The 14,188-nt window shown below is 42.2% G+C and overlaps 5 protein-coding genes across 16 annotated transcripts in view; 3 read left to right on the forward strand and 2 right to left on the reverse strand.

The window, feature by feature from the left end:
* LOC110184982 (uncharacterized) overlaps nucleotides 1–8,472 on the forward strand; it is a 14,479-nt gene extending 6,007 nt beyond the window's left edge. For both annotated transcript variants that reach the window (XM_086835011.1, XM_086835010.1), the window contains exons 2-9: nucleotides 2,093–3,241; nucleotides 3,308–3,525; nucleotides 3,617–3,769; nucleotides 4,547–4,676; nucleotides 6,751–6,948; nucleotides 7,243–7,657; nucleotides 7,716–7,878; nucleotides 7,936–8,472. In XM_086835011.1, the coding sequence (XP_086691137.1) occupies nucleotides 2,146–3,241; nucleotides 3,308–3,525; nucleotides 3,617–3,769; nucleotides 4,547–4,676; nucleotides 6,751–6,948; nucleotides 7,243–7,657; nucleotides 7,716–7,878; nucleotides 7,936–8,403 (2,841 nt within the window). In that variant the 5' untranslated portion in view covers nucleotides 2,093–2,145 and the 3' untranslated portion in view covers nucleotides 8,404–8,472. The remainder of the gene's footprint in view (nucleotides 1–2,092; nucleotides 3,242–3,307; nucleotides 3,526–3,616; nucleotides 3,770–4,546; nucleotides 4,677–6,750; nucleotides 6,949–7,242; nucleotides 7,658–7,715; nucleotides 7,879–7,935) is intronic.
* PAPLA1 (Phosphatidic Acid Phospholipase A1) overlaps nucleotides 1–9,095 on the reverse strand; it is a 26,885-nt gene extending 17,790 nt beyond the window's left edge. For both annotated transcript variants that reach the window (XM_086835009.1, XM_020953636.2), the window contains exon 1: nucleotides 8,700–9,095. In XM_086835009.1, the coding sequence (XP_086691135.1) occupies nucleotides 8,700–8,922 (223 nt within the window). In that variant the 5' untranslated portion in view covers nucleotides 8,923–9,095. The remainder of the gene's footprint in view (nucleotides 1–8,699) is intronic.
* Rbsn-5 (Rabenosyn-5) lies at nucleotides 8,851–11,108 on the forward strand. The gene is made up of 4 exons (XM_086835012.1): nucleotides 8,851–9,173; nucleotides 9,241–10,066; nucleotides 10,123–10,730; nucleotides 10,792–11,108. Exons 2-4 carry the CDS (start codon nucleotides 9,400–9,402, stop codon nucleotides 11,047–11,049), a joined length of 1,533 nt encoding a protein of 510 aa, XP_086691138.1. The 5' UTR covers nucleotides 8,851–9,173; nucleotides 9,241–9,399; the 3' UTR covers nucleotides 11,050–11,108.
* Acbp1 (Acyl-CoA binding protein 1) lies at nucleotides 11,099–11,675 on the reverse strand. The gene is made up of 3 exons (XM_020953600.2): nucleotides 11,602–11,675; nucleotides 11,420–11,534; nucleotides 11,099–11,358 (listed from the first exon to the last, which is right to left on the reverse strand). Exons 1-3 carry the CDS (start codon nucleotides 11,614–11,616, stop codon nucleotides 11,216–11,218), a joined length of 273 nt encoding a protein of 90 aa, XP_020809259.1. The 5' UTR covers nucleotides 11,617–11,675; the 3' UTR covers nucleotides 11,099–11,215.
* Nucleotides 11,676–12,360: 685 nt separating this feature from the next.
* Piezo (piezo type mechanosensitive ion channel component) overlaps nucleotides 12,361–14,188 on the forward strand; it is a 32,921-nt gene continuing 31,093 nt past the window's right edge. For 6 of the 10 annotated variants that reach the window (XM_020953628.2, XM_086835018.1, XM_086835021.1 and 3 more), the window contains exon 1: nucleotides 12,362–13,012. The gene's annotated coding sequence lies outside the window, so the exon portion shown is untranslated. Of the gene's footprint in view, nucleotides 13,013–14,188 lie in introns of all 10 variants that reach the window. The other 4 variants (XM_086835013.1, XM_086835014.1, XM_086835016.1 and 1 more) reach the window with 1 other exon arrangement.

Raw genomic sequence — 14,188 nt, forward strand, 5'->3', positions numbered from 1 at the left:
TAAGGTTTAAATAGCCTTCATATCTTATCGATTTCTGTCACTTATTTAATTTTAATTGCAATTAAAAATAACCTTACTTCAAACTTTAATTGCTTTCAATTTATTTCCTTCACCGAAAATACTTTCTATTCACCCAAAAAAAAACTTTCCAAAATTTTCGGAACTGAGACAAGTCTTTTTGCAATCTTCTGTAGAATTACGTGACCGCCAGCTAAAGAAAATCTAAGAAAACTAAAAGCTGTGAGAGATGAATTATGAATGATGGAATTGTACAATGGAAGTTAACCATTAACTTCGATAAAGACCAACAGACGAACGTGTCTCTCTCATTTATTTATCAAGAGACCTCCAAGGGAGGCCCGAAAAACTTTGGCTATCAAATTGCATTCGCTTCTCACCTCAGATTGACCTTGCAACGCACAAAAATGTACAAATCAATATCGAATTGATTCAGGCAGCTGCTGCCAAACGAGAAAAAACGAAGACAGAATATTTTAACTTAATTTATTCCCATTTTTACGCATCGATGCGATATACATTTTGAATTTCAACCTGACTGTATACTTGTTTCTTACGTTTTTGTTGTGTTTTTATACCATTTTTTTTTGTTTTTTGCGGCTTTGCATATTGTTAATTAATGGCAGCTGCTCCTCGTTTTGTTGGCGGCAAAAACGGCCCTCTCTTCACGCTGCACAATCACATCGCAATCACGAGTTAACAAAAAAAAAAAAAAAGCTGAGAGCCAAGAAATCAATCATTCAAATTGATTTGTTGGTAATTTGTTATTCAAACAACCCCGGCCAGTAAAATGCAACAAAAAAATATATACACAAACGAAATATATAGTAGGGGAAAATAACATATCATAAAAGCGTTTGTGCATGACGCCTTAACCAAAGTGTTAATTGCATTTTTGCCTAATTAAATATTAAAAAAAATTGAGCAAATTGAAGCTAAGAGTTAGCGTGTTCCCTGCGGCTTTAATCAAGTCTAAACATTTTTTTCTTTACATTTTTATTCATTAACAAATGTTGTTCACATGTGTGATTTTTTATATAAAATACCTTTTATTTTTATTGTCAACGTCGCGACAACGTCTTCGTTTTCTGTGTTTCTCTATTTTCCTCACCTGCAGCAGGTTTGAACAAAACCTTGACCATATAGTATCTCTGTCTATATATATAAATATATAATTTTTAATACCCTAACCAAGTTGATCTTTGCACGTACACCGGCCTCTTTCTCTGTGTTTATTTCTGCTTACATTGAGTAATTTGGATGAGTCGAGTTCTTCAAGGCGCACAAATTGCTACATGCCCGTGAACATGACTTTTGTTAAATAGTTTTGGCTTTTCATAAATTTTAACTGGTTGTTTTAATATTAATTGTCTTGAGTACATGTGTAACCTAGGTATTTTTATCTCTCAATACCAAAGGTAATCTAAATCTTTTAATTAAAGATTAAGCTATTAAGTTGAGCATAGTTTTCTAACAAGGTAATCATCCCATAAGATTAAATCTGCTTGTAATATCTTATATATACTAAATAAAACCATATCAAAATTATAACTAAATTCCTGACAGTTCAATAACTTTGATTTCTTAATCTCATTTAACTGACAACTCTCTAACTTCCGTTTAAAAATAAAATGAAATTCTAATGAAATTTCATGGCTAAATGGAAAATTCCTCAAATCTAATTTCTCTGGCATTTGTTTTCTCGTTTTCTGGCAATTTGCCGTAAATGTTCAATTTGTCAGCTGATAATTATAATTACTTAAAATGATTTTAATAACAAACACGGTGATTATCACAACGAGCAGTCAAAACATTTCACTTTTTTAAGCTTTGCGAAAGTGTTGAAAAGAAGACAGACCGACAAAAAAAATAAAATAAAAACTACAAAATGTGTAGAAAAAACTAAAAATAACGGTTTGACAAAAGTGAACTCGATATAATAATGAATAATTGCGTCAATTAAGTAAGCGAAATAAGTCAAACAAGCAATCAATCAATCAATCATTGAACTCTCAATAGCTTTCCAAAAAGTCATATTTTTTGACAGTTTTCGCTGTGTTTGCTCTTTTTGCAGACTTGGATGGTGACAAGTGCGGATAGCTAAAGGAATCCATAAATCCCACAGAGATGATTTTGAGAACACAGTTTTGGCTGTGCCTCCTCTTCCTGGGGCTGCTCCTCGCCACCAGTGTTTCTGGCGAGGATGAAGACTATGGCGGAGATATGGGCGGTGGGTCCAACAATGACGAAATCTTTGATACTGCCCAACTGGAAGCGGAAGTTGAATCAGAGATGCAGCAGCATCGCAACAGTCTGGAGGAGGATCACACCCTGCCCATGGAACAGGAGATGAGCACCATGAGGCCAATGGAGAGCAGAATGAATACCATGGCCCCGTACTCCGAAGAGAATACTGCTGCCGAGACAATGGAGGAGATGCCAGCCCAAAAGCGGGTAATTAAAGAGGAAGATGAGAAAACCTCCAAGGACTACTATTACGAGGATGCGCCCGAAGAAGAGACGGTGGTCAGCACCACAGCAAGGGTAGCCACCACAATGATTCCCGAATATGTGCGTCAGGCGAAGGCAGAGAGATTCCCCCAACGAGATCAGGAACATGACGTCTCCGACTATGTCGTGGAGGAGGAGGCCACAAAATCGGTGGAAGAGCAACTTCCAGCCGACGTATCATACCAAGTGGAGCATCTGGAACCCATTCCTCAGGCTCAAGTCCAACAATTGCCCAGTAAAGATAAACCCAATCCATTCAAATACTCCACTGAAGATGAGTACTACGATGACCAGACAGAGGTGAAGCCTCACACAACAACTACAACCACACAAGCACCACTGCCCATAGTGAGAGCTCGTTTTGGTACCTTTCCCTGGGCCACCACTCTGTCACCCAATCCTCCAGCTGCCAGTACAACATCTACCTCGACGACCACTACTTCGACTACGACAACGACCACCACATCAACGACAACGCCCAGTCCAAGGAAACAGGCCAAGCACATCCATGTATCCGGTGGAGTTAAGCCGGAACTATTGCCCGCCGATCAGCTGAGGAACTACATCAAGGATGTATACATTCGCATGCCTCTGGCCGTGATTGTGGATCCCTCATCCGCATCTTTGGAGCAGGCGAAGCGTCTTTACATTGATGCTTTGCAGGACAAGAATATAGACATTAAGATTGTCCTGGTGACGCTCAATGGAGATGGTAAGTTAGGCAGGGGTTTACTTTCTAAATTTACTAAAATTAATATGTTTAAATTCTCTCTTTCAGGAGCTCCCTCAGCTTTTAGTTTTAACAATACCCGAGAGTTCATTGCTGGCCTAAATAGCACCAAGGAGCACGAGGGCGGCAACTCATTTGTGGGCGTGCTCCATGCAGCCGAACTGGTGCCCTACGACAGTGCCGTGTTTATATCAACAGCTTCAATTCCACCACACACGGAACTGGTCCAGGATGCGGCTATTACTCTGCTTAAGAAGAGGATCAGGGTGAGTAGGAGGAAGAGAAGGAAAAGGCAATCATATTCTCATAATCTCATAATCATATTCTTATATCATCGAAACCCCTGTCTTCTTTCAGCTCTTCCTTCTCTGGTACGGTGAGCGTTCGGGCAGTGAGAACGAAACGGAGGACGCTGTGGGCGGAATCCTGGGCGAGGTGGCCATCCGATCTGGCGGAGAGATCATCCACATTGTGAGCACCGAGCATGGGCAGCACATAGCGGGCAACACGGTAAGCAAACCTGACCAGCAATTGGGGTAATTAAAAATTAAAAGTGTGTGCAAAAAGCAAACGCAAAAGCCAAAGCCAGACTCCGAGTCGTTAGTCGGATGCCGAGGGGGAAGGCCCAAAGTGTTGAAAACCGAAAGTGGCAACAGCAAATGGCAACAAGATCCAGAGCCGAGTGTTGCCCAAGCAGCCAACTGAGACGAAGCCACTTGGATTACCTCTCGGCCGGGCCAGGCCAGGCCAAGCCAGACTACACCAGATGGGCAGGTGGTGCTCGAGAGCTAGCGACTTGCCGCCAATGATGGTGCATCTTTTGTTGTTGCTGTTGTTGTGCGGAGGCTACTGCAAAACTGGGTTATGGAAAGAAAAGTGAAGGGCAAGATAGATAGAAAGGAAGCCTAGACGCGAGTATGCCAAAAATAAACCCATCACAGCGAAAACAGGAAATCAAGTATTTTGTACTCGAATTCTGCAACTCAAAACAAGAAATCTGTATAATTGGAATTGATCGAGTTCCGGCTTTTTTGAATTAAATTAAAGGCAATTTTTATGGCCTAAACTATAACACCTTAAAGATTATCAGAAAATAAAGAATGTGGTTGGGAAATACAACATACCAACAATGAATTGATCATTCAATAATCTAAAATGGCAATTAGTTTTCAATATTAATGACTAATTACCAGTTAAAGAGAGCATCTAACTTCTTAACAACAAAACAAACTTAATATCTGGACTATATACTCATTTGCTAACCCATTATCTCTTCCTATTTTTCAGCTCACCCTGGTTGCGGACGCCTATCAGGGCTCGCAGGAGCTGGAACTGCCAGTGGACACAACGTTGTCCAGCCTCCATGTGCGCATTGATGCGAACATGAGGCGGGCCTCGATGGAGACGCCGAATGGTGGTTAGTCTCTCACCTCTCTCTCCATCCAAAAACCACAACCGAGTTACCCCAAGCACCGACTCCGTTGCTCTATCGCACTTACTAACTAAACGCAGGGTTGTATTTTAGTGTTTAGAGTCTGTGCCAAGCCTAATTAGACCTAAGTCCACTCCCTCCACATATGGCACATGCTCCTTAAGGGCGAGAGAATATATCGATCTCTCGTCATAACATTCCAGACAAAGAGAGAACGACGACAACTGTGTACTCTATTCGTATTCGTGTAATTTATGTCCTTAGCTTGTAAGAGATCCTTGACTAACCCAAAAACCCCGTGAAATCTCTGCTACCTAATCTCTTATAATCCCAAGTCAGCTCTGCCTGACATCTGTATATATAGCCGAAGCCCCCAAAACCAATGCTTTCCTTAACCAAAACGCTAGAATAATAATAATGCTCAAAAACAAATGAACACGTAACCCTTAACTGTAGTACAAAGAAATTTTCAATATATGTAACATGTATGTTTACTGTTTTACCGATAAAGTAATAAATGTTTTAGCTTTCTAAGGGTCCACAAAAAATAATAAAACCGAAAACAAAGAAAAACCAAACCTGATTTAACCATTAACCATCCACACTTTTCATTAATTGATTATTAATTCATGGTAACAGTTGTATGTTGGATATGAATTAGTAAACAAGATATACACGTTCTTAAAAATACGAAAAAATATATAATAATAATAGATATCCAATATAGCAATTTTTTGTATTTTTGAAACTTCACCTTGCACTTTTTCTCAGCACTTTTTTGTCCCTTGTCCTTTTTGTTTTCGTCCTTAAGGGTAAGTACTTTTTAATAAAACGTTTATGTTCTATATTCTTGTGTTTATGTTCTAATTCTTGAGCACTTTTTCAACTGTCCGGGACAAAATGTTATTGTTGACTGACTAACAAAACGCAAAACGTAGAATGGGTAAATGAGAATGGATCAGCTTCAAAAGTAACCAGCTAGCGATTCCACCAGATTAATCATACGCCACGTTGAACGGGACGGACAAAGTCCGAATATATAAATGGCCAATAAAGCGAAGATTGCGCTTTGGCGGGTCAGCAGACAGCAAAATAATTGTGACTCAAAACTGATGGAAGGCTCGAGCTCTTACTTATCGCTCGCGAAAACTCAAATATAAAAATAAGAAATAATAAACAAAAGTATTGTTGCCCGGTTGCAATCTTTAAATAACTTTTCGCGCAAGTTTCGCTAATAAACAAACGAATGTTTAATCTTCCGGAAGTTACACTAACACCGGCTCACAGCCACCCCACACAGACACGGACGCACGCACACTCCACACGCACCCTGAAGAAATCAATTCAGAGGGGCGGCGTTTTTTTTTCTCTGCCTGCCTCAACTTCAATTGAATTGAGGAGTTTTTACGTTTGCAGTCATATATGTTGATATTTGGCAATATGGATAATGCAAAAATATTCACAAAACAGCATAAACACACACATATACATACGTTTTTATTAACAACAAATTAGGCACACTGCCATGGTCAAGTTCGTCAAAGTGGCCTGATTTGACAGCGAATTTCGTTGGATTTTTACACTTTTCGGCTATGTGGCCTGCACCGATTTAAGTCAGCCGGTAAAACAGCCCTTGGTCAACACTTTAGCGGCAGTTAATTGTTCATAATTCGTTGATTTCACAAGGAAAAACAATTGTTTTGTCTCGCGTTTTTGTTTTTTGTAGACGTGTTTTCTTCTTTCACAACAATAACTAATACGGCGCAGCTGCCAGGGCAGGTCAGGGTTGCCAAGGTTTTGGCAGGTGTTGAAAAAATTACGTTATTCACTTAGTTTATGTTTGTTAATTAATAATTAGCAAAGCGGCTATAATATTACGGTTTTGTGTCTCACAAATTTTATGTTTATTGCACAATTTGACTGATTTTACTGAGAGTCAAATGAGTGGCAACGCCGTCACGAACACCTGTAACTGCTGTCTGCGTTGCACTGCGATTGGCAAAACAGCTGTTTGATTTTTCACTTTTTATTTATTTGTTTTGATTGCTTTGCTTTTTAGAGATAAACTTGAAGAAATTGGGTAAATTTGCCGGAGTTAATGCCACGGCGACATTAAAACCCCACGAACTGGATGCCTTCGTGCCGCTGAACAAGTTGCGACGAACTGCTATCTACAAGCTGAAGCTCCAACCGGAATCGGTCGAGGAAAAGTACAATGTTTTTGTGCGCGCCGAACGAAAGGCTGATGTGTTTTTGGGTGAGTTATTGAGTTAATAAGCGCCCGTAGTTCGAACCTGGTGGTATCGATTGCCGCACAGAACTGCGCTAATAGGCTGGGCTCTGTTTTTGCCTCTGGAGATAACGAGGCTCGCGACCGGGAATCTGTTTGCCCGAATGACTGCTGCCGCTTCTGCTGATAACCGCGCCTCAACCTTGGATGGGAACGTCAGCGTTGACGCCATCATCAGCATCGTCGTCGTCTCTGTAACACGTGTGCACATCTGGTTTCCTAATGCTTATTTCCCCAATTCTTCCCCATGTTCCGCGGCAGGCGACATCATCAAACGCATCGATAGCTATTACAAAAGCGGACAGACAAAGGCTAAATCGGCTCGCATCCAATTTCCCGACAAGGAGAAGGACACCGAGAAGCTAGAGGAAGATGTGGATTCCCCGAAAAGTGAGATTGAAACCTTCTCAGACAAGGAAATCCAGATTGCTCCGAGCTTGAATCAGACGCTGCTGGCTGCTTCCACCACAGGACAGCCGAGGAGCACCCTTAATGCCATGCTTCTGCAGCGATGTGGCACCAAAATCGAGTTGAGCACACAGTCCCAGATCCTGGTTACGGCAGGTCAAATGGCCACGCTTCTCTTTGAGGTCACAAATATGCGTTCGGAGGCAGTTTACTCCACTATACAGGTCACTGACGAACGTCGTTTCCTGGTGCAGCTAAATCCTACAAGGTTGGTTTTAGATTCTTACTTTAACCGATCACGTTTAAATCATGTTTTTATATTGCAGATTGAATTTGCGTGCTCTGGAGACGGGAACCGTGCGGTTGACTGTTTTGGTGCCTTCGGGAACGGCACAAGGCACCACTGATCGTATCACATTTACGAATTATGGTCGCGAAACAGCCACCTTGGCGGTTAATCTTAAGGTGGTAAACACCGTTGATGCTCAGGTGGGTATTATTTTGTTTTAAATAAAGCTACTTCATATTAAACAAAGATCTTTTCAGGACACAACTGGCCCCACGTTGTCTTGGGAGTTTGGCAGTCGCTGTGATTATCTAACGCCCGAATCCCTGAACTGCGGTGAACGCTTCTGGACGCTGGACGTGACTGCCCAGGATTGGCAGTCGGGAATGATGCGGTTGCAGGCCACACCTCCCGAGGGACTCTTCTACCGGAACTACTACACAGCTGGAAGCAACGAGCCACTGAAGGCCACCTACATGGCATCCTGTTGCGAACCTAAAGTATCACTTGTCGCCTATGACGCAGCCGGTAATCAGCGAAGCCTCACTATCGATGTGAGGGATGTGTATTTCAGTGAAGCCGCCATTGCAGCAATTTGTCTGGGTGTAATTCTATTGCTCCTTCTGATTGTTGCAATCATCTGGAGCATAGTATGCTGCTACAGGCGGCGAAAGGTGTCGCTTGAACTGCCTACCTATAGATCCCACTCCACCAGGAGCATGGAGTAGGTACTTGTTTTGTTATTATTGTGCCAAAAAAAAAACAAATCGAAGAAATATAATGCCATTAAACGACAATTTTCTTTAAAGAACAACTAACTTGCACTTAGCAAGAGAGTGGGTTTCATTGTATGTATATGTTTTAAGAAGTAAACTGAAGGCAAAAAAGCCCCCGTCAAAATTAGAGTAACTTTCAAGTGGTTTGGCTTATCAGCTTATCATTTTGGACTCGCCCGAGCAACAGGTCAGCAGTCCCCATCCCGCTGTTTTGTTTCCCCCGGTCAATTAAACCGTGACCCACTTACCGCGGTTCAAGATGCCAGCGATTAGGACGGGCGCCGGCGCTGGGGGCGGGGCATGGACCACTGGCGGAGCGGCGGGCAGGAGCTGGGGCTTATTGGGGAAGTCATCGAAGCTCAACCCGGTCACGGAGGCGCTCAGGAGCGGGTTTTTCACAACACGCGTCGAGTTGCTTGAGTTTGCGTTGTTGTTTATGCGAGACACGTCACCTTTCGATCTTTCCGACATGTTAACTCACGATTCCGAACTCAAAACGATTTTACTTTAATGCGAACGTCAGCTAAATGTACTTAGCTAGTCAATATGCCCTTTTTCGCGAAGGATTTTCACGCCCACGGACGATTTTAAGCGGAAAACCGAGAAAACTTCCAGGCAGGCAACTGCTGCTTCTTTTCGCGACTGACATTCGCCGCGATCGAGCTTTGACCATTCACCGTGGTTACGTTTCGCCGCGAATGGCCATGTGACGAAGAAGCATTGTAAGCAGATTTTAATTGATTGCTAAAGTATTTACTAAAAATTCTTAATTAAACTGGGTTTAAACAGAGTTTTAAACATAGATGTTGAATGCCAAGCGTGCATACTGTGCCATGTCCTTATTTTAAAGGGGAAAGCAAGGCGCAAACAGCTGTTTTCGGCGAGGAGGCGGATGCAAACACACCCACAAAAAAAAAAACAGCAACCCCGTGATTACTCATCACAAGAATGTCCGGAAATCCTTTTGACAGTGACGACGAGGAGAACTCCGGCAGTGGAGAGATTCTCGAAGGTTTCCTGTGTCCCATTTGCCGGGCGGACCTTAAATCCATCGATGTGCTTACGGACCATTTTGCCCGCCAGCACGCCGAAGAGGAGGCGGCTCTGAAATCCCTGAAGGATATCTTTACCAAGGCCAAACAGAAAATATTAAACAACTTTGACGATGAGCGGGGACCGACTGCTTCGTCGCCCGGAGCTGCATCCGCTTCAGTGGCTTCAAAGAGTCTGAATGGCAACGGAGATCGCAATGGGCCGAGCAATGCTCGGTCCCGGATGAACGTTTTCAACCATATGGGTCGGCAGCAAGCCGGCGCCGAGTGCTCGCATTTTGAGTATTTCCAGTCCGTACGCAACCCGCGTTTGGAGCGCTATGCCAGTGAGACGAACAAGTTGATTATCAGGTTGCACCGCCTCCTAAAAGATCTGCCCACGGATTCAGTCCAGCGGAGGCAACACGAACAGCAAACGGTTACGTGGTTGGACGGCAGCTCCGTGAAGTTGTGTCCCAGTTGCGCCAAGAGTTTTCACATTGCACGGCGACAGCACCATTGTCGCCTGTGTGGCGGCATTATGTGCAACGACTGTTCCAAGTTCCTGCCCCTCGAGAATGCCCGTAAGTTGGCCTGAAATGAGCTCTTAACAGCCATTAATCGATTTCCCATTTTGCAGTGCAACTTGCCAGTCTCTCCACCACTCGCAGTGAGCCACTGCAGCAGCTACACCAACACGAAAATGCTATTCGGCTCTGTGAGCACTGCCTCTGGCTGCTGGACACTCGTACGGACATGCACGAGAGTCGCACTTGTCGTCCCCTGCTGGTGCAGGTCTACGAGCAGATCAGGCAGCTGCAGAAGGAAGTAACCCCCGATCTGGACATGTATCTAAAGATAATCAACAGCCTTAACGAAGGGGATACCATCTTCACGCTAGCTGATGCTGGAGCCCTGCGCGGCAAGATCGGACAAGTGGCCGAGACCATGGATGCAAGAAGCAAGCGTATCTTGGCCATATTTTGTGAACCCGGCAGTCGTGAGGAGGCCTTGAAGAAAGCCATACGCTTGGGCTGCATTCAGGCCATCAAGGACCGGATGCTGTCGCTGCCACCACTGCCAGAGGAGGCGCACATCCTCCAGATGCAAGAGCGACGACGCATGGAGACGCAACAGCGCATCCTGACCGAGCAGCGCATGGCCATGGAAGCCTACGAACGCAATAACCTGGCAAATCAATCGTTTGTGGTAGTTTCGAACCCAGAAAGTGGTTCGTTCGCTCAAGGGGTAAGTTTGTGCTTTCTATTTAATTGAAAACATTAGTTTACAACGCTTTTGTGCTCTCCAGTCGGATCTGCAATCCCTTACCAACTGGTCGGCACCGCAGGCGGCCAGCAAGTCGACCCTGGACGATCCGCTGATCGAACAAATCAACATTATCAAGGGCTACATCAAGCAAGCGCGCCAAGACATGAACTTCGAGGTTGTGGAGACGTTGGAGCTTAATCTGCGGGAGCTCCAGCGCGAGGTATTCGAACGACAACGTCACTCCCAGGGCAGCACCCCAGCCTCGCCCACAGATGGGACTAGGCAACATCCTATGTAGTTGTACAGATATAACCATTCCCAGCTTTCGACAAAATTAAACCAACTCGTTACACGATAGTGAGTGTATTTTTTGTGCGAAAAGCTCGAAAATCAAAGTGTATGTGCGTTTAACGACCACTGAGATTCTAAAATGCAGCCATCCATATCATTGTTATAGATTATATCTAGGATTTAAGGCCCACTGAGGCAATCAGGGACTTGACCTTTGCTACATAGGCCGTTTGGGCGTCGGCATTGCTCAGCCCCTTGCGGTTATTCCAAGCCTCCCACTTGGCCTTGCCCTTGAAGTCCAGGAAACCGGGCTTATCTGTACGGAATAGGAATACATATAAGCGTTATATAGACAATGTGGTTAGCGTAATTAGAACCTGTATTGCAATCGCCAACGGTGGCCTGTTTGTACAGGCTGTAAAGCTCCAGCAGGTCATTGTCCCCGGGCGTGGTGTTTAGATTCTTTACATCCTCCGCCGCCTGATTAAATTCCTGTGAATTTTTTCAATAATTTTTGTATTTATAGATATTAATTGTCCGTCTATGCTATTTATTTTACCTGCAATTCAGACATTTTTATTTGTAATAGATCTATCTAGCGGAAATGGGTCTTTGGAAAATCGCAATTAAAAATTCTATTAAATGATGTGACCAAGTGGCTTTTGCGAAAAATACCATACGGCTGTTGGCGATATATTATCGTTGGCACCATATAGCCAGAGACCGTAATTTGGCTATAAAATTTAAATTAAGCAGCCCTGGTGGTTTTTTTTGTTTTCCATATTTAGTGTATTTGCTGAACAGCGGAAAATTGCTGCGACGACTAATGCATTAAAACCTAAGGTATATAAATATTCCGTGGGGTTTTTTAATTTTTATTTGATTCAATAAAGGACTATACAATCCTCATTAGTCACAACATTAAAGAAGTAGTAGAAGTAGTAATATAGTTCAAATCTTACATTGAGTTATAACAGCGGCTCAAACAATAACATAAAACTGTTGCTGTTAACAGTACTCTTAACAGCACTCAAATGTTGTACCACTGTGAACAGAAACAGTGCTGTCAGCTTAACGTATTTTAGACATATTTATTAAGAAGCTAAAGGGTAACCTCAGCCGATGCTAATTAAAACCCACGCAATACTAAAAAACACTAAAATAAAGATATATTTGCATGAAATTCAGACTGCATATTTATTTGCCATATTTATTATAATAAAAAACCAATAAATCGAATAATATATGTATACATTTTTAAATATGCTAGGTCTTGTCTGAAACAAGTTAAACTGCCAACACTGCTGCAGGGGTTGTTTGGGGCATAGTCGTCTGGTGGAACTGGCTGATAAATTCAGTAAGAAATAAAGCTCGTGGCGTGAAAGTCAATTACCAAGAGCGAAGTTTAAATTTCGAAAAAAAGAATGCTTGTGTGAATTTCGCAAAGTTTTGACGGTGGCTCTTTGAATTTCAGATATAAACCAGATATAGCCACAAGTAAGCTAAGCCGGCAACACTGCTCAAAACATTCGAAATGGTGGCAAGACGCGGTTCGTGTTGTTGGGTGCTCCGCTGAAAATTAACGAAAAATACATAAACCGCCGGGAATAAATATTAAAATTAATGTTCCAGTGAAGTAATCCGGTGTCGCGATTTATTTTCCGCAGTTCTAATCGTCGAATCAAGCGCTTTCCCAGACTGCTTAAGCGCCGCCTGTAAAAATCGAAGCCGCAGCGAAACAATAACAAATGCGCCAAGTGCTTACCAAATAGTAGAAAAAAAACACCGAATGAAGCGGTGAAAAGGGCAAAGAAGTGATCGAAATAAAGCTCAGAAATAAAAGTAAAAGAAAGTGCCCCCGCGTGTGTGTGTGTTTGTGTGTAAGCCGTTATTCTTGTTGCTGATAAATCGCTTAAAATAGTTTCATTTGTTTTTGTTGTGGTTTTCTTCGCGGAGCTTATGCAAATGTGGTGAGCATATTTTTTTGCGTGTGTTTTGCTTTCCTTCTTTCAACTGCCTAGCAACTCCAAAAAAGGGCGCTAAAACGGGAAGGTTTCTTTGGTTAACATCGAGAGATTTACAAAAGCAGGTGCGAAGAGCAAACAACAGTGGCAAACAACAACAAAGCCACGACGGAATGCCAACATTTGATTTTCCATTCTGATTTCCCATGTTCCAGTTCTTTGTGTTTTTCTTTCCCTCTCCCTTGCGCCGCTGTGTCGCTCTCCCCTCATTTGCTTTGGCTTAACTTTCTGGCTACTTTTAATCGCGCCCTCTCTCGCTCTCGCTCACGCAGTGTTGTGTATTTTCAGCTGTTGATCTATTTTTAATTTCATTAACGTACTGCAAGTTCTCTAGATCCATTTCTCTCCGTTTATCTGTGTCAATTAGTCGCGGGAATTAGCGCAAAAATAGGGACACAAAACAAAAAGCGTCAAATCAGCGCAAATAACTTTCATTTATTTACATAGCACCGTGGAGGCAGATAAGCGCGTCAGCAGTAGTTGCACTAGAAGCCCCTTCATTGATTAATCACCCGGCTTTTAAGTACTCCGCTTGAGATAAGAGCCCCCAGAAGTTGACCCAGTGGCTTTCATTGTCAGATTAAGAAATGCACACGTGGTCAAAATATCAGGGAAATTTCTTCTTAAAAAATGTATTTAAAAAATGGTTACCTTAGTTTGGGATTTGTCTATTATTTATTTTCATATTTTATGCAGTTTTACAATACATTTTAGCAATTATTTTGACTCACTTCGAGCCAATTTATTGTATTTCTAATTTACAGAAAATAAATTTTAATGTATTTTAATTTATTTATAAAAAACTTTGGATATAAATAATCCTATTTATTATTTTAAATTATTAACTATATTTTCCAATCAACAAATCTTGTTCAGATTTTAATATTTTCTATTAAATAAGAATGTATCTGCAAGATAAAAAATTGAAGTTTCATAGTTTTTCCATAATTTTTTTTTTTTTTTTTTAATTTATTCATATAGAACATTTTCAGTTTCTAATAAGACTAGATTCCTAGCAACTTGACTGCATTTGTATCTATCTTATCGGCCCCTATTTGAACTTGCATTTGCACTCTGCTAACATATGGCAACGGGCTCACGGCTTATAGGCCCGATATTTGT

This window comes from Drosophila serrata, unplaced genomic scaffold (genome assembly GCF_035046125.1).
Source record: "Drosophila serrata isolate PLE 108 unplaced genomic scaffold, ASM3504612v1 contig_275, whole genome shotgun sequence".
Lineage (NCBI taxonomy): Eukaryota > Metazoa > Arthropoda > Insecta > Diptera > Drosophilidae > Drosophila > Drosophila serrata.